Here is a 22,074-nt window from a genome sequence, read left to right as displayed (position 1 = left end):
TATCTCATGAGGGCTGTGCACAGTGCCACCTTATGCAGTGTCGGTGGTGCCTTGTGCACTTGGGTCCAACACTGTTCTGACTATAGCTGCAGCACTCTAGTGTTAGTCAGGTAGCCTTACAGCCACCGCTGTGGAATGAGAGAGCAACTTCTTTACACTGACAGGCCCAGAAGCAGCACCAGGGTTTACTGCAGCCTGTGTAAAGTTTGTTCTCTTTCTGCATGCTTATAAGAACTCTGTAAACCACTGTTAAATGGCATAACTGTGTGTTCTTAGCATTGCACCACATGTTATGGTTTTTCTCGTTCTAATTGTGCATGGAGTGGATGAAGTATAGCTGCTTAAATGCCTCTGTGCTCACTGTAATTAGTCCTACATTGTCATCGTGGACCCTGAAGCAGTGATTTATAGCAGGTGCAGTATATTCCTCAGTTCTTCATTTGATACTGGTTCTTGATACTTCAAGTAGACTTTTTCAGGATAATTTGTATCTATCCTTGTGTGTCTGCCAGTACTAATTTTTCAAAATTCTTACGGCACTCCTGTTAGTTAAACTTGTGATCATTTGTGGTGACCTTCATCTAATATTTTCAAAATCCCCTGTTAGCCCTACTTGGTATGGTTCTCACACATTTCATCAATATTCTAAGATCAAATGCACAAGTCATTTGTGTGCAGTGTACTTTGTAGACTGCATTCTCCCAGTATTCTACCAAGAAACTGACATCTAACCCTAGCCTTCCCCACGACATAGCCTGTGCAATAGTGCCATTTTCTCCACAAACTGTTACACCCAGGTATTTGTATGAGTTGTCTGTTTCTAACTGTTACTCATTGTTACTGTAGTTCACAGTACACTAAATTTTTGCATTTTGTTAAGTGAACTGCACAGGTTTACATTTCTGAACATTTTAAGCAAGTCGCCACTCTTCACACCACTTTCAAATCTACTCAGGATCTGACTGATATCTGTAGAGGTGTTTTTTTATTTATTTTTATTTATTTTATTTTATTTTATTTCATTCAGATAATAAATCATTATAGATAACTGCATCTGTAAAAATATATTTGAAGTACAATTACATATGAAACTTCCTGGCAGATTAAAACTGTGTGCCGGACCGGGACCTTTGCCTTTCGCAGGCAAGTGCTCTACCAACTGAGCTACCAAAGCACAACACACAACCTCTCCTCACAGCTTCAGTTCTGCCAGTACCTCATCTCCTACCTTCCAAGCTTCACAGAAGCTCTTCTGCGAACCTTACAGACCTAGCACCACTCCACTGCAGAGTGAAAATCTCATTTTGGAAACATCCCCCCAGGCTGTGGCCTGAGCCATGTCTCCACAATGTCCTTTCTTCCAGGAGTGCTAATTCTGCAAGGTTCACAGAGGAGCTTCTTCGAAGTTTGGAAGGTAGGAGATGAGGTACTGGCAGAACTGAAGTTGTGAGGATGGGTCATGAGTCATACTTGGATAGCTCAGTCAGCAGAGCACTTGCCCATGAAAGGCAAAAGCCCCAAGTTCAAGTCTCATTCTGTCACACAGTTTCAATCTGCCAGGAAGACTAACTGGATGGTATGAGAAAGAAAGACCTTCTCATCCCATCCACCTCCTCTGACCCGGGGTTCTGGGTGACTTTTCTAAACTGTACCCTTTCCCTAAACCTCTCCAGTCCTTTTCCTTCAACCCTCTTCCTTCCCCTCAACTCTTCCACCAGAAGAAGAGCCACTGGCTACAGAACCTTGTGAAAGTTCAATCCTTTTGCATGCATGTTGCCCTGCTGCCACTTAGTGAGTAGATTTTTTTATCTGTCTATTTAAAATGTAGTATTAGTTTGATTAAATGACTGATGCTTACAGATGCAGAAAATGGTGAACATTTTAAGAACATATAAATTATTGTTTTCATGGCCTATCAATGTAACAAAATATTCTCAGTTTTTCATCTTCTGGCCAGAAGATGGAAGGCATGTATGCCACACAACAAGAAACCCACAAAAATTTTCTGAACATCTTAATGTTATGTCACAATATGTTCCAGTGATCAGTGTCAAATCAGTGTGCAATCCGTTGCTGACATAAGCAGAAGCATATCATGTCATAAGGAAGCCCTGACTTTACAAACTGATCATTAGCAAGAATGACCTGACATTTGCTGTTCATAGCAGCTGTAGATAACAACAAATCCTGAAACTTCCTGGCAGATTGAAACTGTGTGCCGCACCAATACTCTAACTCAGGACCTTTGCCATTTGCAGGCAAGTCCTCTACCATCTGAGCTACCCAAGCACGACTCATGGCCTATCCTCACAGCTTCACTTCCGCCAGTACCTGAAGCTGTGAAGACAGGGTGCAAGTCATGCTTGGGTAGCTCAGATGGTAGAGCACTTGCCCACAAAAGGCAAAGGTCCCGAGTTCGAGTCTCGGTCCGGCACGCAGTTTTAATCTGCCAGGAAGTTTCATATCAGCGCACACTCGCTGCAGAGTGAAAATCTTATTCTGGAAACAACAAATCCTTTTCAAGCATCTCTTTATGATGTAGTTTCACATTCTATGATTTCTACTATTTACATTTCATCACTCACTGTCATACAGTCCAGAAATTCACAGAATAAAACTGAGAAAGTCAAGTTTCTGTAAGCTGAATAATATTTCTTACCAATAGCATCCACTCCCATCAATTTGAGGCATCTGTTTTCTGCAACAGTTTCATAGTTTGGTCCACCTATGCAGCAGTAAATGCCTTCCTTCACAACATCTGAAATACCCATCTGTTTGGCCACTTCATGGGCTTTCTTGCGGAGATTTACATTATATGCTTTGTTCATTGACACAAAGCGTGGTCCAAACCTGTGAACATTAAATGGATATTGCTTTACTAAGGATTCATAACTTTTTGTTTTCTGGACTTGTCATCCCATTTGCCCTCCCTACAAAAACAGAAACAAGATCTATGCAGTTTACAAAAAAATTGAGCACAGCTTTCTTAGGAAGATGAACATTATAGCCTGTTCACAAATATGTATATCCAATGATTTTCAAAGTACTACACTGTCCAGCAACATTAATGTAACCACCTGTCAGGAGTCTGAATAACCACCTGCAGTACTGCTCCGAGATGTGCAGGGAGACAGTCATGTTCTGAAGGTACTGACAGGGATGTGGAGCCCCGCCGATTCCAGTGCAATGCCCAGCAATGCTAAGTTTCTCTACTGTGGATCCATGGCGCAAACAGCCTGACTGAGATGTACCCACAGATTCTCGAGTGGGATTAAATCTGGGGAGTTTGATGGCCCGGGGAGCATGATTAACTTATCCGGTGCTCTTCAAACCACACATGTACACTGCGCGTTGTGCGACACATTGCATGCCATCCTGCCCAGGAAAATAAACTACGTGCAGGGTTGGACATGGTCCACAAGGATAAGCACATACTTGTATTGATCCACTGTGCCTTCCAGAATGACAAGATCACCTAGGAAATGTCACAAAAACATTCCCCAGATCATAACATTCCCTCCTCTGGCCTGGACACTTCGATGTTTGTTGCAGGATTTTTACTTTCAGGCATTCCATGTCAGTGTAGAATGAAATGTGATTCATATGAAAAGGTTAACTGTTGCCCTTAGTGGACATCCAACTGTAGTAATGATGATCAAATTCCAGCCTCTGTTGCCAATGAACAGCAGTCAGCACAGGTGCATGAGCTAGGCGCCTGCTGTGGAGGCCAATGCACAACAACATTCACTGAACAGTCATTGAGGAGACAGTATTGGTAGCCACAGGTTCATCTGGATGGTCAGTGACTCATCAGTTTCACATCTATTTGCTTGTACACATCTCCACAGCTGTCATTCACCCCCTATTATCTATGGCCCATGATGCACAACTGGCTCAGTGCAGTTTTGGACAGTGCCATTTTGCCACACACTGTATACTTTACCCACAGCAGCATGCAAACAGTTAGCAAACTTTTGGAAATGCTTCCACCCTTGGCCAAAAGCCAATGACAATGCCCTTTCAGATAAATTACTCTGGTTCCACTTTACAAGAATGACTGCTCTGTTTTCCACACCTGCAAAACACTTCAATACCCTTCACTGCTAGTGCTGCTATTTGCCATCTGACTAGTTATTGCATATTTATGTCAAGGCGGTGGCCACATGTATGTGCCTGGATAATGTACATAACTTACTCTTAGCAATGTAACAAATTTATCACTCTTCATAAGAACACAAAACATGCCTTTTTGAGAAGAGTATCCACTAGTAGGATACTATTCAATTATGCCTTCAAAATTGTGGTCAGTATTTGTTTTCTTATAGCTGTACATCTATTGTGATTAGTTAAAATACTGCTGTTACCAACTAAGTTTGCCTCATTGTGTATTAAATGTAAGGATATAACTGCTTGACACTACTGAAGGACAAATGATTGAGAAAGGAAATGGTATTGAGGACTGGCAATGAGCAAAAAGGAGAAAAACAATTATGTGTAAACATACATACGGACATAGTTGACAGAATCATATGAATTAAAATTTATGGTCGAGAAACTTGTAAAACTGGGAAAGAATATGGGATGAGGATAAATACAAGAAGGACAAAATTGAACAGAATCTGAAAACAAAAAGGCATTTGAAGGCAAGAATGTTGAACAAATAAAATCTTTAAAATACTTAGGAAGGTGAGTGGTAGAAAATGGAAACTGTGGAGAAAATAAGAAATAGTGTAGCTATGGGTGAAAGATCTTTTGAGAAGCTGGGAGGTCTGTTAACAACAGAAAGAATTCTGACAGAACTGCCAGAGTTGGCGGTCATGCATGAGTGAAGTGTGCATACTTATATGTATGAAATGTGTGTGTTTCTCTTTTGCTGATAAGGGCTGTGGCCGAAAGCTTAACGTAAGTGTCTTAATTATGCCTGTCTGCAGCTTAATGTGTCTTCTTTATGGTAATTAGTAACCTATCTTTTTCCTATATTGTAGAACTAAGAGAGATACATAAAGTGCTTTGTCTGGAGTATGGTAATATATGGCACTGTACAATTTGCAATCAAAAAGATAAAGGGAAAATACTTTTATAGTTCTGAAATGTCGTTTTGGACAAAATGCTTTAGGTGAAATGGAAAGTGAGTGAGGAAAGTAGTCATCTTAGAACCAAAGAGGGAAGAAAACTACAGGAAAAGAATAGGGAAAACATAATGTCTGGTTCATATCCCAAAGAAATTGCACACAACAAAGAGGTACTGGAAGAAAGATTCCAAAGAAGAGGGAGCAGGAGAGGGAGAGGAATCCCGGATGACATTAAAAATGCACAATGTTAGTTGCAGATTCAGGAAGGGCAACAGACAGAGGAAAGCAAAGGTCAATCTGTACCTGTCAAACTCACCAAGGAATAACTGCTGCAGGTATTGCATACAAGCCAAACTGCATATATGTCTCTAAAGCATATTCCATAAGAAACAAATAGGCAAAAGGAAATCACTCTCCTTGATAGCACTCACCTTTCATCATTTGGACCAATAAGAGGGCCATTTCCAGCAAATCCCATCAGACTGATGTGGTCCTTGATTAGCATGATGTCACCAACATTCAGGTCATCATTGATGCCTCCAGCAGCATTGGTGGCAATCAGGTGGGTCACCCCTATCAGCTTCATGACCCTCACAGGCATGGCACACTGCGCAGATCAAAATCTGTCTTTAAGCTACCATTTGAGTCATCAATATCAGCAGTTACACACTTGGAATAATGATCAGCAATCTCTCTCGTTTAGATACAATAACAGAGCATTACAACTGTTATTAGTTTTGGCCATCTTCAGAATCTACAATATTAAATTTCAAGATTTTGATTTAGCCTATGATTCCTTTTCCTATTGTAGATTCTGAAAGAGCTAATGAATGGCTGAAGATGGTTATGATAGTAATCAGTTTGAAATAGTTTCTAAAACAAAAGGGAGTGTATAACATGTCACTCTTCTCCACTGATAAAATGTAAATTTTTCCAGAAATATTTATCTTAAATTTAAACAAAATGCCATGGCTTTTATTCAAAGGATGCAACATGGTATCAGCCTTTCTCAGTGTCCATATTACTTTCATCCTCCAGAATCAGCTCTTTTCAACTCATCCAACCAAGGCTCTGGTTTTAAGGGGTTTTTCTGCCAAGTCATCAATTTTATGGCTAAACATTTTTCTGTTTTGCATACCAAGTTGTGTTATTCCTGCACACTGCAGGTCGTCGTTTGCTACACTATCACATTTAATTATTTCAGTTTTATTCTTACTGCTATTACGATAGAATTCCACAATCTGTCTAGTTGATTTGGTTGGTTCCATTCTTTTGTATGGTCATAGATTATAGCCTACATTTTTTAATACCTGAATAATGTTTGTACACTTTTTTCCTTCAGTTTATAGGCTTTAAGGCCGTGCCCACTCAGCCATCTCAATAGTAATGTTAGTTATGGTGATATGAAAGCAAGAGAAACACAACACCCAGTCCCCGAGCAGAGGAAAAGTCTCCGAGCAACCCCCCATGCTTACCGTATAGCTACCAAGGCAGATGTTGGTATACTTTAATTCCTTAATTATTCTTAGTCTTTCTTCAATATAATTTGAACCTAAAATTTTCCTTGTTACTTTTCATTCTTCTTCTGGATTTCTCTTCACTGTACCTCTGTTTAGAAAGAAGATTCATCTGCACAAGGACACACTGGTTTGATGGCTGTGGTATCATGTCTCAATTTTATGTTTTTTGAAGTTTTTTCTTGTTAATTTTTTTAAGTGTACAGGCTGTTTCCATTTTGTGAAACTGAGTTTTGTAACTGGTCTTTTACAGGCCAGTCTTCTGAATGCTTTATTACTTAATCCATACTGGACTGCAACAGAAGGACAATGACCTTTGTGGGTATTTATGAATATAAGCATTTTCTGCACAAGCCACACTGCTTCATCCACTACAGGTTTTACAACATATTTCCCAATACTTCAGCTGTTAAGATGCCACAAACAAAATAAATAGGCTATGGCCTCAGCCACATTCCACAATACAATTTTAACTTGTTTGGAACCTGTTTATGTTCACCAGATGTCAAACAAATCAACAAGACCACTGGTGGAACTAGTCTTTGCTGATACTGTAACACTTGCTGATAACAGATAGGATGAGGCATCTAACTTTTTCATCTCAAATAATTTTTCACTCAAAGATGTTTGTTATCATTTCACCTAGATAGAGAAAAGCAGGGACCATAATGAAGACCAATGCATTTTCATATAACTTCAGACATCACTGTGATACAGGTATAAACTTTCTTCAAGTAGAACTTTTTTTTTGTGCCAGACTAGAATATATCAATGAGAAACTGAGTGATATAACTCTCTTCTAGGTCTGACAAGAAATCAGGAAGTAAAAATACAATGAATATGGGAACTTTTTGCTATTATTGTGGCCATTTGAATGATGTGCTGCCAGGAAGTTTACTTTTGTATCCATCACGACTTGCATAAACATTACGTAGTGATATTACTGGCTACAGCTGTGCAGTGAACATCTGGGCAGCATGTCATCCTGAATTCATATACAAGAGTCTTGGTCACTAAAAGCCACATTAAAACAATTCGTAACACCTCAGACACTTGTTTCACTATAGTGAAAACTTTTAGTCTAAAGTTAAGGAAGATATTCTTTACATATATTTTATCATCGATTACCTTCCAAATTGGGTATCCCTCATAGGCATGGAAACGCCCCTGCATGCACATGACTTCGACACCTTCAAGAAATCCAAATACAAGTTGGCCAGCATGGCCAGCAACTGTCGAGTGGGGGAAGCCGGGGATGTCCGAGTAAGGAAACGCCTGCCGCTTTGTAAGTGTGTTTGCCAGTTCACCTGGAGAAAATAACACCAATATTACAGATGTACACAAAATCTTGTTACAGTGAAATACTGCTTCACAGGTGAGTCTGATCCAGCAAAAGAACTGTATCTAACATTTTGGATCATGCTGTGATGAAATGACATGATCTCATATTACAAGAAATGTGGGTTTGGTTGTCATTAAAGATACTCACTCTGCCTTAATTATTCTTGTCTGGAGGTAAAGTGAACACCAAAACTTTCTTTTGAATAATCTGCTCTATGTCGATAAGCTCATTTACCAATAAATTAGTCGCCTCCATTCTAATAGAGTTTAACACTCCCACAAACTTAGGTTATGTTTTCAGACTTATGGTTTCCATGAAGTATCTAAAACCATGTGGTGCTGCAGGGTTTATAATCAGATTAGCCCATGGAAGCTGTCCAGCCAAAAAATTGATAATCTTACTATGAATAAAAGGCACTTCTCACTATCAAAGATTAGAAAAAGGACACCAAAAGTGAAAATTTTAATAGTAATTTTGCAGCTGATTGAGTAAATATATGTAAAATGATTTGTGTGAAATGAAACATGAAAAGTTGCATGGAAAGTAGTAAGTAGTGTAAATGTGACAAGTTTCTACCAATGCTGATAAAAAAAAATCTTCGAAAAGTACCATTGTAAACACATAAATATTAACTACCATCAGGAGAAAAACAGTAGCTATTTAACATAACTGATGCGACAAGTTTTTTCCACATTAGCAGCTTGCCTTCTAATTTACTTTATCAAATTTAAGTAGCATAACGATGAACAGCATTAAGAAGTGCAATTTTAGTTTACTGTTGTGAAATAATATGTATCCAGTCGTCTGAGCAATCCCACATTACTCTTGTATGATCTTTGTTTCACAATTTGTGCTAAAAGGGCAGAAAAATAGGAAGACCACTGAGAGACACATTGCTGGATGGCAAAAGGAGACAGCACAGTACAGATGACAAGGAGAAGTAAGACTTAGCAAACAAACTGTTACTGATCTTTTCTTATTGACTGATTGAGAATGAACTACATACACACTGTATAAATACATCTTAGAACAGTACTACTTTCAGCAACTTTTCATGGAACGGCCTGGCGTTTCACCCACTTGCCCCATCTCATCCACATCTACATCCACACTCTGAAAATACTGTCAAGTGCATGGCACGAGGTGCATCCTACTGTAGGCATTTTTGTCCATTCTGTTCAGGTACAGAGCACGGGAAGAATGACTGCTTAAATGCCTCTGTGCACATTGCAATTAGACTAAGACTGTATCCACAGTCTCTATGGGAATAACACATAGGAGGTTGTAACCTATTCTTAGATTCATTACTTACGCTGATCGGTTTGTATCTGCAGATATCTGCTTTATATTTACTTTGTGGTTAAAAGTTTACTGGCAGTGTGTTGGTTTTAGAAAACTTACTAAGTAGGTTTTCATGGGACAGTTTGCTTTTATCTTCAAGTGTCTGCCAGTTCAGGTTTTCCAGTATCTCTGTGACATTCTTCCATGAGCTGACAAACCTGTGACCATTCATGCTGCTCTTCTCCGTATCCATTCAATATCCCCTGTTAGTCCTGTTTGGCACAGTTCCCATATACCTTAGCAATACTCCATGATAGGCCACTCAAGTGTTTTGTACACTGTCTCCTTTGTAGACTGATTGCTTTCCCTAGCATTCTACCAATAAACCTAGGTCTGCTACCTGCTTCACCCACGACTGTGGTTACATCATAATTCCATTTCATATACCTCCAAATTGTTAGACCTAGGTATTTGCACAGGCACACCTGATTCCAACTATGACCTGCTGACATTATAGTCTTAGGATACAATGTTTCATCCTCTTGTGAAATATACAGATTTAGACAAGAATTTCTGATCATTCAAAACAACTTGCCTGTCTTCACACTACTTTGAAATCTTATCATTTGTGTCGCTTCTTTCAGACAGTACTTTATTATAGATAACTAGTCCGCCTCCGTAGCATAGTGGCAGCGTTACCGCCTACCACGCATGGGGGGCTGGGTTCAATTCCCGGCAGGGGACTGCGTGTTGTGTGTCCATCATCATTGACACACAAGTCGCCGAAGTGGCATCAACTAAAAAGACTTGCAATACACCGGCTGAACCCCGAAGGAGATATCCCAGCCAATAAATGCCATACGATCATTTAATTTCATTAATAGATAACTGCATCATCTCCACACAGTCTGAGGTTACCACTAATAGTGACAAAAAACGAGCGAGGTGGCGCAGTAGTTAGCACACCGGACTCGCATTTGGGAGAACGACGGTTCAATCCCGCGTCCGGCCATCCTGATTTAGGTTTTCCGTGATTTCCCTAAATCGCTCCAGGCGAATGCCCTTTGAAAGGACACGACCGACTTCCTTCCCCATTCTTCGCAAATCCGATGAGACAAATGATCTCGCAGTTTGGTCTCTTCCCCCAGAACAACCCAAACAAACTCCAGTAACAGATATCGCTTGATACCGCATACTGTCGTAATTTAGTTAATAAGCATTGATGTGGTACCGAGTAAAATGCTTTTCGGTAATCTACCTGAGTGCCTTGCCCCATGGTTTTCGGGACGTCATGCGAGAAAAGTGTGTTTCACACTGATAGATGTTTTCAAAGTCGACGCTGGCTGGCATGGAAGAGGACATTCTATTGCCTGCGGCAACATCACTCAATCGTTATGTGATTACTGCCTTTTTTCGTGTTTTGTTGTTCCTATTAACATAAATCGTTACACCAAGCATTGCACTAGAACAATTTCGCTTTACACTATGGAAAGAGCACGTAAAATTACACTTTAAGAAGTCATCTCGTTTGTAACAACAAACAGACCAACGTTACCTGTTGACAATGGCATTATGTGACACAAGATGGGCAGTTATTGTTAGTGCTGACTCCTAAGATCCGTTCTGGTGCTTCGGCAGATTAATGTAATTTAGTTTTTACGGTGAATATATGGAGTCACCTCGTTATGTATGTCATACAACGCCATTGTTAACAGAAAATATCATACGTAATTTTCACCTCCTCCGGCTGCGATTTTCATGTGCACTTCTCGAAAATAGAGAAGTCTGCCAGTCCTAGTAAAACAGCAGCTCAGTAAGGAGTGAGAAATCGGCGAATTACCATTGGGCGCGTCGAAGTTCAGTGAACGGGCAATCACTTCTTTATTTATCACCATCTCCTACATCGTCCTCGTGACCCATATCGTACTTGGCAAAGAGACCAGCTCAATAAGCATTACCCCCCCCCCCTCCACATTCCAACCCATTTACCTCCTTTCCTATAACACACGTGTTCTTCGCACTTCACAGTGGCAAGCGGAGTATGTATGGGTTGTAGACTCAGGTAACTAAAGTTTCTACCAAGTTGGCCACGCCAGGTAACTTAACTTTTTGTACTATGCGTAGAGGTCTACGCTGATGGGTTTGTATCTGCAGATATCGGCTTTATAATTACTTTGTGGTTAAAAGTTTACTGACAGTGTCGATATTTTCGTCTATTTGCCCCACCAGAGGGGTGACAATTGTTGTTTTAAGGCAGTTTTATCAATCATTTGCGACGCGGTGCCACTATATTAGCTTAAATGCGCAGTGTCCTGAAAAGCGTAGATGTATTATTGACAACTGCAAGATCCTCCTTCCTGGTTGTGGCCGCACAAACAGATCGCTTCCTCAAGTCTGGTTTGCAGTAACGGAGGTCAATTCTGAGTATTACCGACCGCTGACACCAAGCTACACGAAACTCTCCTAGGACACTGTCGATTCAACATTTCACTTCATGATCCGATTATTATTTGTGCATCAAACAAGTCACATATAATGTTCGGTATGAAATTGGTGAATTTACCAACGTTCCTCTTAAATACACACATCAAAAAAAAGTTTTTAATCACCCCAATTCCCAGAACTCCTGAAGATAGACGTTGACTGTGGATATTGTATCAAAGACACAGTCCCATTGACTTTTCAGAGATGTCACTAAACCCGCCCAAAGATGAAACAACCATGCATGAGCAGCGCCTATTAGACGGAGAGGGTCCGACAGCCGATCAGTTCCAGTCATTCCACCAGGAAGGAGGTACATGGCTAGTGTTGTGTGTAGTACAACCATGACTAAATGGTCAACACCGCGGTTCGACCGCGTCCGCATTGTTACTTTGTGTCAGGAAGGATTCTCAATAAGGGAAGTGTCCAGGCGTCTCGGAGTGAACCAAAGCAATGTTCTTCAGACATGGAGGAGATACAGAGAGACAGGAACTGTCGATGAAATGCCTCGCTCAGGCCGCCCAAGAGCTACTACTGCATTGGATGACCGCTACCCATGGTTTATGGCTCGGAGGAACCCTGACAGCGACGCCACCGTGTTGGATAATGCTTTTCGTGCAGCCACAGGACGTCGTGTTACGACTCAAATTGTGCGCAATAAGCTGCATGATGCGCAACTTCACTCCCGCCGTCCATGGCGAGTTCCATCTTGCAACCACGGCACCACGCAGCGCGGTACAGATAGGCCCAACAACATGCCGAATGGACTGCTCAAGACTGGCATCACGATCCCCTCACCTATGAGTGTCGCATATTCCTTCAACCAGACAATCGTCGGAGACGTGTTTGGAGGCAATCCGGTCAGGCTGAACGCCTTAGACACACTGTCCAGCGAGTGCACCCCTCCTGTTTTGGGGTGGCATTATGTGGGGCCGACGTACGCCGCTGGTGGTCTTGGAAGGCGCCGTAACGGCTGTACGATGCGTGAATGCAATCCTCCGACCAATAGTGCAACCATTATCGGCAGCATATTGGCGAGGTATTCGCCTTCATGAACGACAATTCGTGCCCCCATCGTGCACATCTTGTGAATGACTTCCTTCAGGGTAACTACATCGCTCGACTAGAGTGGCCAGCACGTTCTCCAGACATGAACCTTATCGAACATGCCTGGGATAGATTGAAAAGGGCTGTTTATGGACGACGTGACCCACCAACCACCGTGAGGGATCTACGCCCAATCGCCGTTGACGAGTGGGGGCAATCTGGGCCAACAGTGCCTTGATGAACTTGTTGGTAGTATACCACGACGAATACAGGCATGCATCAATGAAAGAGCACGTGCTACTGGGTATTAGAGGTAACGGTGTGAACAGCAATGTGGACCACCACCTCTGAAGGTCTCGCTGTAGTGTAGTACAACATGCAATGTGTGGTTTTCATGAGCAATAAGAAATGCGGAAATGATGTTAATGTTGATCTCTATTCCAGTTTTCTGTACAGGTTCCGGAACTGTCGAAACAGAGGTAATGCAAAACTTTTTTTGATGTGTGTGTATATTTACACGTACACAAAGTAACGCTTAGTGCACTGAGAACTGTAGGAATTTAACATTATATAACTTTATGGTCAATTAACGAATATTTGATAAATGGACTGTATAACTAACAGCATGGAATATGTGACAACTTTTAACAAGGCTCCATTTGACTTCCCAATGTTTCGAAAATATTCTGCAAAATAATATCACAAAATCTGTTTCACTGATAAGGATAGAATGTTGTAAGTTGCGAAACGTATCAAGAAAATTCAGGCTATCATGTGCTATAATATGGTCATGATCGTCTTCTACATTCTTAGTCAATGGAATTAAATGCCAAGATGAGGCTACAGCAGACGAAAATTTAGAACAAGGGCAATCCCATCGTCAAAGCATCAGTATTCCCAATTAATTGTAGTGTAAAATATTAAAGTGAGTATTCGTTTGTTCGTCTTCTATGCGTTCCTGCAGCAGTCATTTGATGACGATGAAACTTTAGTAAGTTGTGCGCACGTCCGCCAAAGTTCCTGCAGGGGTAAGGGCCACCTAACACCAGTAGGGTGATGGTGAAAGGGGGGGGGGGGAGGCAAATGGAATCTTAACTCCGTAATATCTGGTGAAATTTCAAGCAAATTCCGTATATACATTATTTGACACGCAACGGCAACGGCATATCAGTGTATATCTCTGAAATGCCTGATCTAATACGTACCACAACTAATACACGTATCACATAAAATCTGAAAAAAATTACTGCGACACTAAGACACCCTTACATGGCTTAGCGTTTTGAGATGGAAAGACTTGACATAAAATCATGACTCAGGAATGCCTGGAGCAATTATTTGTATAAAAGATTCTGTGAGAATAAGATAGCCTTACTACCGCTTTGAGTGAGGTTGAGAATGGGAAGGGGTGACATGTAGAAACGTCCAACACCACCTACTGATATTTTTTTCCAGTGATTAATTCACCTTAAATTGTTTAAAAGCATGGAGCGCTATCTATCTCTTATTTGCGTTGTCAGTGCATCAATCATATCGTGACAATGAGCACCGCAGCAGCCAATAATTTTGTCAGCGTGTTTCGGGGCCAAAGATCACGTCACACGGCTTAGTAACTTGCACAGGGTGTATATACGCGAACAAAAACCTGGATTTTTTCAGGTTAAAAATATTTTTTTTCCCTCGTTAAAATACAATCTCTTATTTGCGTTGTCAGTGCATCAATCATATCGTGACAATGAGCACCGCAGCAGCCAATAATTTTGTCAGCGTGTTTCGGGGCCAAAGATCACGTCACACGGCTTAGTAACTTGCACAGGGTGTATATACGCGAACAAAAACCTGGATTTTTTCAGGTTAAAAATATTTTTTTTTCCCTCGTTAAAATACAATTTTTCCGTTCTTAAGTGAAACTTCGAGGCACTTTAGAAAACGAACGTACCCCGCTCCGCGAAAAAAAATAAAACGCGTTTTGGAAAGATCTTCGACGTGCAGCAACATGTACGCTGCGTATTTTCGTACTACGAAAGTATATATTCGAGTACCATTAAACACAGCACGTTAGTTTCCGAAACACTGAAATCGAGATTGCGATGCGCTTTTAATAAGCCAGTCATAGCTCATGTCACGTGCTCTCGCCAGGCGATTATAGCAGATCTTCAGAGCATAGGACACGTGATGTAATCAACAAATAGCAACATCACTGTTAAGGAGCGTGAACACACAAATAACGAAAGTTCATGTTAAAATTAACATAGTGTAGCTGCAAGAAAAGCTAAGCTTTCACATATAATGTTGGTCTTTTTTCCGTGCGTTACACATTATGATACATCACGCAAATGTGCCAGTAAAATTTTAAATAATGACGTAAATGTCTGGTCTTCTGGGCTTGAAATTCTTCTAAGTGGCTGGCCTTCAAAGTGTTAAGCTTTAAATGAGAGTCAAACGCTCTGTGTTTTAAGAAATTCAAAGGACTTTCTCGCACGTAACATAATTCATCTCACGTAAAATTAAATTTACTTTGAAAATAATGCTTTTCATACCACATTCGCAATATTTTCGCGCGACCTGTTAGAATTCATTTCACCATCTGTCAGAGCACCAGAAAACAGGCGGTACTGCGCGAGCACAACTGCGATGACGTACGAAGCCCGTATGTTCGTTCTTTTATAGCATTAGGAGATCTTACATAGCATTAAGAGATTTTACCCTACGTCATAAACTGAGGAGAACATCAGAGAAGATCGGAATTTCGTAAATCATACTAAAACACTTAATGCGGCTCAAAGTGCACATTTGTATGTCCAGATTCACGAAAATGTATGCCCCAACCTGATATTAAGCTTTTCAGTGTGGTTTTTGGGATGCAAACTTTCCTGGAGTACCAGTACTGTATTATCTCATGTTTGGTTCCTTATTATGGCATAATGCCATACGTGCCGGAAGATGCAAACGTGCATTTGAAATTCAGCAAACAGTTGAAACTAGTCAATAGAGTGGAATGAAACACTTAGTTTCTAATAAATTAACTGCCTCTGCGGAAAAGACTAATAAAAGGCAAATTTCTTTAGCAAATCGGCAGAAATAAATTCATTGTTCCGCAAGGCGATTAATGCTTGATTGCCAAAAACGTGAAAATAAAATAAAATTAGAAAACTGAAACTAACAACTTATTTTAGCCTTCTGTAATTATGTGAATGTATTTCAATTCACTTGATAGCTCCCGGTCACAGAATTCTATTTTGTTTTGATTTGACGTGAGAGTTGTAAACGATGAAGAAACAGTAAAATCACTAAAAGTAAAAACTGGTCACGTGAAAACTACTCTCCCTCCCCACTTCGAAAAGACTGCATTATATGCAATTCAGAACCTGTAAGAGGTTTCCACCTAGCATATGCATAAAGTATGGAGAAGAGCAGATAGAAGAGGTTAACCGTCTTAAATTCCTGGGATTACAACTTGATAATAAACTCAGTTGGGAGGAGCACACCACAGAACTGCAGAAACGCCTTAACAAATCTGTATTTGCAATTCGAGTGTTAGCGGACATAGGGGACATAAAAATGAAAAAGCTTGCATACTTTGCCTACTTTCATTCCATAATGTCATATGGCATAATATTTTGGGGTAACTCTTCAAGTCAAAAGTTTTCAAAGTCCAAAAGCGTGTAATACGTATTATTTGTGGAGTAAATTCACGGACGTCCTGTAGAAACCTCTTCAAAGAACTGGGTATACTAACTACTGCCTCTCAGTATATTTACTCCTTAATGAAATTTGTCCTAAATAATATATCTCTTTTTCCAACAAACAGCTCAGTTCACACATACCATACAAGGAACAAAAATGATCTGCAAAATGACTTAAAAGCACTTACTTTAGTTCAAAAAGGGGTCCACTACTCAGGAACACTCATCTTCAATAATTTGCCAGCAAATATAAAAAATTTAGTTACAAATAAAGATCAGTTTAAAAGGAGCCTGAAAGACTTACTAGTGGCCAACTCCTTCTACTCCATTGACGAATTTTTTAATAGAAACAAATGACGTATTGTATATATTCATACTATTGTGACGTCACGCTCATCGGAAGCAGTTCGTTGTTATGAAGAATTGCTTAGTCTTCGTCCTAAAACCTTTGACCCGTTTTGCTTTTGGCAGACGCTTGTGTGAGCACTGTGTTTCGCTGTTGTAAATGGACATTTTCTTTTCAACTTAAGTTTTATTTTGGTTTTTTCTCTTGTTTAAGTTTTATTTTGATTTTCTTGTCTCGTTTATGTTTTATGGCCGCAGTATTTTTCTGCAGTGTGGTAGGACACAGTAACATTCTTTGTCAGAGTATCAGTTCTTACCAGTCAAAATTACAACAATTTAAATGAAAACTAAAACGATGAAAAACTACCAGAATTCTAAAAAATCCCCGCGTTTTCTCGGATTTCCCGGTTGTCCCGGGGCGTATACGCCCTGCGCATACATTAAACGTCTCCTCCAGAGTCGCAAGGTATAACCAAAGTCTAATACATACAGTCCCGAAATATTCTGGTGCGAAAGTTGTTTTCGTTTGACAACTGGAGTGACACTAGCGCTTCAAGGGGGGAGAGAGCAGACAGTTACCTGAGCCGTTAGGGCAGTGTTTCTTGTTAATTATTTCTCTATTTAGTTAACGAAATAGTTGTTATACTTTTGCGTTCCATACATTAGTAAATCACCAAGACACAAATTATTGTGAAACAAATGTAAAACCGCCAAATATCACTAACTCAATGACAAACACAGCATGAGGAGATACTTTCTAGTCTCTCTACAATTGCAGCTTACTCCACTGTAAGCAAGATAATATAAACACATATTTCATGCTTAAGCAATATATATTTTTATTTTCTCTGTTCTTATTACGATAGGGACTTTCCTTGACACATAAAAAATGTTTTATGAAGTCTAATGATTCGTCCATTCATACACTTCCTTCTGCTTTCTAATACGGTAGATGAATATTCCAGTAAATGTAAATAATTTTGCTTCAAAAGCCAATATGCTTAAGATTCTGATCATTTGTGGTTCTGATGTAGCAACTATTGTGGAATTAAGACATATAGGGATTACAGACATTAGCTGCGAGTGAGTAGTGACTGAAATCACTGGGGAAAGTTGAAAATTTATGCCGGGGCGGGATTCGAACCCAGGTCTGCACCTTAGTAGACAGATTCACTGACGACTGCACTGGCTCGACACAGTGGTCATTGCAACTGCACGGGCTATCCTAGGACGCCTCCTGTTAGACCAAAATTCTCATGCTATCTACAGTCCTTATTACTCATGACATTCCGCCGATTCCAGAAGACTTCGAGCCTGGTGTGCATCTGCACTGAAAAGGTCATTGGCCGTCCTCGCCTTAGTTATATACATATGGCGTCTGTTGTTTCAGACACGTTCGAAAGAACGTACACATTTACATTGTGGAATTTTGTTTTCTTTATTGGGAAACCGTTTTATTTCCTTTGACGTTTATTGCCACGTCTGTGTGGCGTTCCCTCCAGCTACATGCGTGGTGGCTTATTTTGTACGTTACGTAATGTAGGTATTACATTCCGTACAAGTTTCCTACGTTCCACATTCACTGCTTTGGATGAAAGTGTAGCGAACAAAACTTCGCGTCGTTGGATAGATATATGACGTCTTTCCGCAAAAGGTCAGGTCGTCTGGTGTTTATTGGCAATTTTTTGTTATTAAAGGAGAACGACATTCTTCATTAAATATCTGTACGTTAAAAATAATCGGAAATAAACTGTCCTGTATATGCCATTTCATACTTACCAGGATTCCTAGGAAGCTAAAGAAATACAAACGTGCTCATTTTTTTTAGCTATTGTCGATATTTGTTGCATTGCATACGTTTCCTACTGTATACACTACGTTACAAATCGATATAAACGATAGTATTCGCACTCACGCCATATTGCATTCAGAAGTGTCGATTACTGACAGCTTGGCGCGCTGCAATCGCAGTGCGTAATAAAAGACAGTCGCATTTGTTATGTTAGATTGTGGGTATCACAGCGGACAATCGTACTGTTCCCAGCGATAGTCTTTTTTTCTCTATACGCCTGTCAACTGCCGATACGCCCATCAACTGCCGTCGAATTTTAAGTTTCTTCAGAATGCAAATGAAATTGCAGCTTGAAATTAGCTAACGATACAGATGAAATGTGTGTGAAATACGTTAAATGCATGTGAAATACATACTTCTGTGTGTGTGTAAAATATAAGTGACATTTCCGTACCCGGACAAAAAGCTAATCGCTTATAAAGTTCCATTATCCGTTAATGCGGATGAGAAAGACCTGGGGATGCGTATTTCACAACGGTACTTTTAACCGCACAAACCTCTGATTATCGACAATGATTATGATATTTCCAGTGAATACAGGCAGAAACGTTATAATATTTGTTTGAATAAGTTATCAGAAAGAGGGTGCCATCACCGACTTACCAAGTCCCGAACCGCAGATGATGCCAATCTTCGGCCGGATTGTCGTTCTGTTGAGCAGGAACTGCGCTATCTCCATAACGGATTCATAGGTGTAGCTGAAAAACAGAAAAATCACAGGTTACGAACAATTCAGAAGGAAAGAGCTCGTACGTGACTAATCTACACTCCTATATAGCAAGCAGACCTTGTGGAAAAGCGGCGGTACACGAAACTACACGCTTGACAAGCGTGCACGACCAAGCAATGTGTGCAAGTGCGCTTGAGCGTCTGAATTATCATTTTGGTTGGCAAGTTTTCAATTATGCAAACTTGCATAAGGCTCCCAGCCATGACCGAGTGCATCAACAATGTACAGGCTTATTAAGCAATCGTCAGTTGTCAAATGGTCTTCGCACCAATCATGGCGACCTGTCTTACGGGCTCCAAACAGGAACGGATAGCAGCTATCCGTCGCCAGCTCGCAAGCTCGCACAATCTGTTTATAGATTGCGCATGTGTGACCAAATCGCAGATCGCAACGACCACTTCTGTATTCCCAACAAATCTGATAAATCGCATGCGATGTGCGATAGTATGGCTAACTAGCTGCGCTTCGCTTGTCATGTTATTGAGCGTAGTTGCGTGGCTTTGTTTCGTATCGCTATGCACACGTGGGGGTAAGAACTTCAAGTTAGAAATTACGGTTGATCAGGGGCCAGAGAGCACTCTGAGAATTGATGTTGAACCCCGAGTTGCCGCTTAAATTAATACTGAAACTAAAAAATACATAACATCGACACCCCCAGATTTTGCAGTGATTAACATGTTGAAGCTTGTCCTGCGGAAGCACATATTCTTGGGAACTTCTTACCAAGTCAAGAAACATTCTTCCATCTGCCGACTTTTTCGTCATTGATGAAATTACACGTTTTTTAAACTTCTTAACAGAATGAGGTATAATAAGTGGGCATTTTAACAGAAATGTTTAGTGTATACCTATTCTGCATCACAAGTCTCTTGCCATATAATATAACCTAATTCTCCCTCAAACAGTTTATAAGAATTATGAAAGCCACTGCTGATCCTGATAACATCCCAATTGTCGGTGTTGTGGCCTTAGTGCAAAGACTAGTTTGATGCAGCTCTCTATGCTACTGTATCACTATACACACATCGAAATCACGAAAACATTGCATAAATTCTTGCGGATAAACTGCAAGACTAATAAATGAAAAAGGAATTGACAATTAAGTTTTATTTGCGAAATACACACTACAATGATGCACACAACACATTTAGTGTCAATGAAAAATATAATGTATTCTGTAACAAAGCCTACTGTTTCCAAGAAAAGCGCTTTGAAAGTACTTTAATAAATTTTAATTACAATTCTTTTAGATTTTTTCCCAACTATTGGTACACGTACGGAAATGAATTTCCAGTGCTACCGAACACAGTAATTCACTTTCCATAACAAACTTTCGACAAAGTGACGTTAAAAGTACTCGGTAAACCGCTCGTGTGTCCAGAGTCCAAGCGAGCGACCAATTGCAAATGATAAATCGCTCGTGGGGCCCTACAAACACATCAAGCGCCAACTGGCGAAAGTTATATTCGCTCTTATGAAAGTCGCCTTGATTTGAAATATCAAAACAAAAGCCTTTTACCCTAATGCGAAAAGAGATCACATGTCTGTGAAAGGTATATCTCTGGCAAAATCTCCGACGTTGCGACTTTGCCAGCTGAGATGTCCCATCTGGAAGTTACGTTTCGTCAAAATGGTTATAGCGATAGACAGATTGAACGTGCGTTGCGCTATCGACCAGCTGTACATCGGGTGATTGATGATAATTCTGAGTCGACACCTAAGTCTACTGCATTTTTGCCTTACTTCCAACAAGATCGGCCGTATTTTACGGAAATACGATGTGAAATGTGTTTTTCGACCTCCAGCTAAAATTAGAGTTCTTTTGAGTTCTGTTAAGGATGATCTTGGTTTGCGTAAGGCGGGTGTATATCGCATTCCTTGTAGCTGCGGTACGGCATATATTGGTCAAATGGTTCAAATGGCTCTGAGCACTATGGGACTCAACTGCTGAGGTCATTAGTCCCCTAGAACTTAGAACTAGTTAAACCTAACTAACCTAAGGACATCACAAACATCCATGCCCGAGGCAGGATTCGAACCTGCGACCGTAGCGGTCTTGCGGTTCCAGACTGCAGCGCCTTTAACCGCACGGCCACTTCGGCCGGCTATATTGGTCATACTATCAGGACCGTGGAGGACCGATGTGCTGAGCATAAACGGCACGCACGACTACAGCAGCCAAGTAGATCTGTTATTGCGGAACATTGCCTGGATACTGGTCACCCCATATTACATTATAACACCGATATATTGGCATGCACGTCCAGCTATTGGGACAGCGTTATTAAGGAAGCAGTTGAGATTAAATTAGCAAGCAACCTCGTTAACAGGGATGGAGGTATTTGTTTAAACTCTGTTTGGAATCCGGCTCTCTCCCTACCTCACCTGCGAGTTCGTAGTCTCACTATCGATAGCTATGACTTGGTCATCTTTGGTGGCGCTAGTGTGTGTGTGTGTGTGTGTGTGTGTGTGTGTGTGTGTGTGTGTGTGTGTGTTATCTTCCCTCCATCAGTCCGAAAACCGAGGTTTTAAATTTGCATGTACATCGCCTGTCTGTTGCAGTTCCTTGAAAATGGCGGGGTGTTCTCCCGCCGAAATATCGGCGGTCGCTGAAAGTGTTACCTGGCTGACATTTGTACAAGGATACATTGTCTCGCATGCTAGTCAAACATGTTGCATGTGCAGCCTACTCCATATTATGGTATAATCGTATGAATTTAA

At 40.6% G+C, this 22,074-nt stretch overlaps 1 protein-coding gene across 1 annotated transcript in view; it reads right to left on the bottom strand.

The window, feature by feature from the left end:
• Nucleotides 1-22,074, bottom strand: part of LOC124788115 (purine nucleoside phosphorylase-like) — a 63,292-nt gene that overhangs the window by 5,684 nt on the left and 35,534 nt on the right. Inside the window, exons 2-5 of the mRNA XM_047255239.1 lie at nucleotides 19,227-19,321; nucleotides 7,718-7,896; nucleotides 5,504-5,679; nucleotides 2,660-2,850 (exon numbers count right to left, since the gene is read on the bottom strand). Of these exons, the coding sequence (XP_047111195.1) occupies nucleotides 2,660-2,850; nucleotides 5,504-5,679; nucleotides 7,718-7,896; nucleotides 19,227-19,321 (641 nt within the window). The remainder of the gene's footprint in view (nucleotides 1-2,659; nucleotides 2,851-5,503; nucleotides 5,680-7,717; nucleotides 7,897-19,226; nucleotides 19,322-22,074) is intronic.

This window comes from Schistocerca piceifrons, chromosome 3, assembly GCF_021461385.2.
Source record: "Schistocerca piceifrons isolate TAMUIC-IGC-003096 chromosome 3, iqSchPice1.1, whole genome shotgun sequence".
Classification (NCBI taxonomy): Eukaryota; Metazoa; Arthropoda; class Insecta; order Orthoptera; family Acrididae; genus Schistocerca; species Schistocerca piceifrons.
This window is presented reverse-complemented; position numbering and strand designations above follow the sequence as displayed.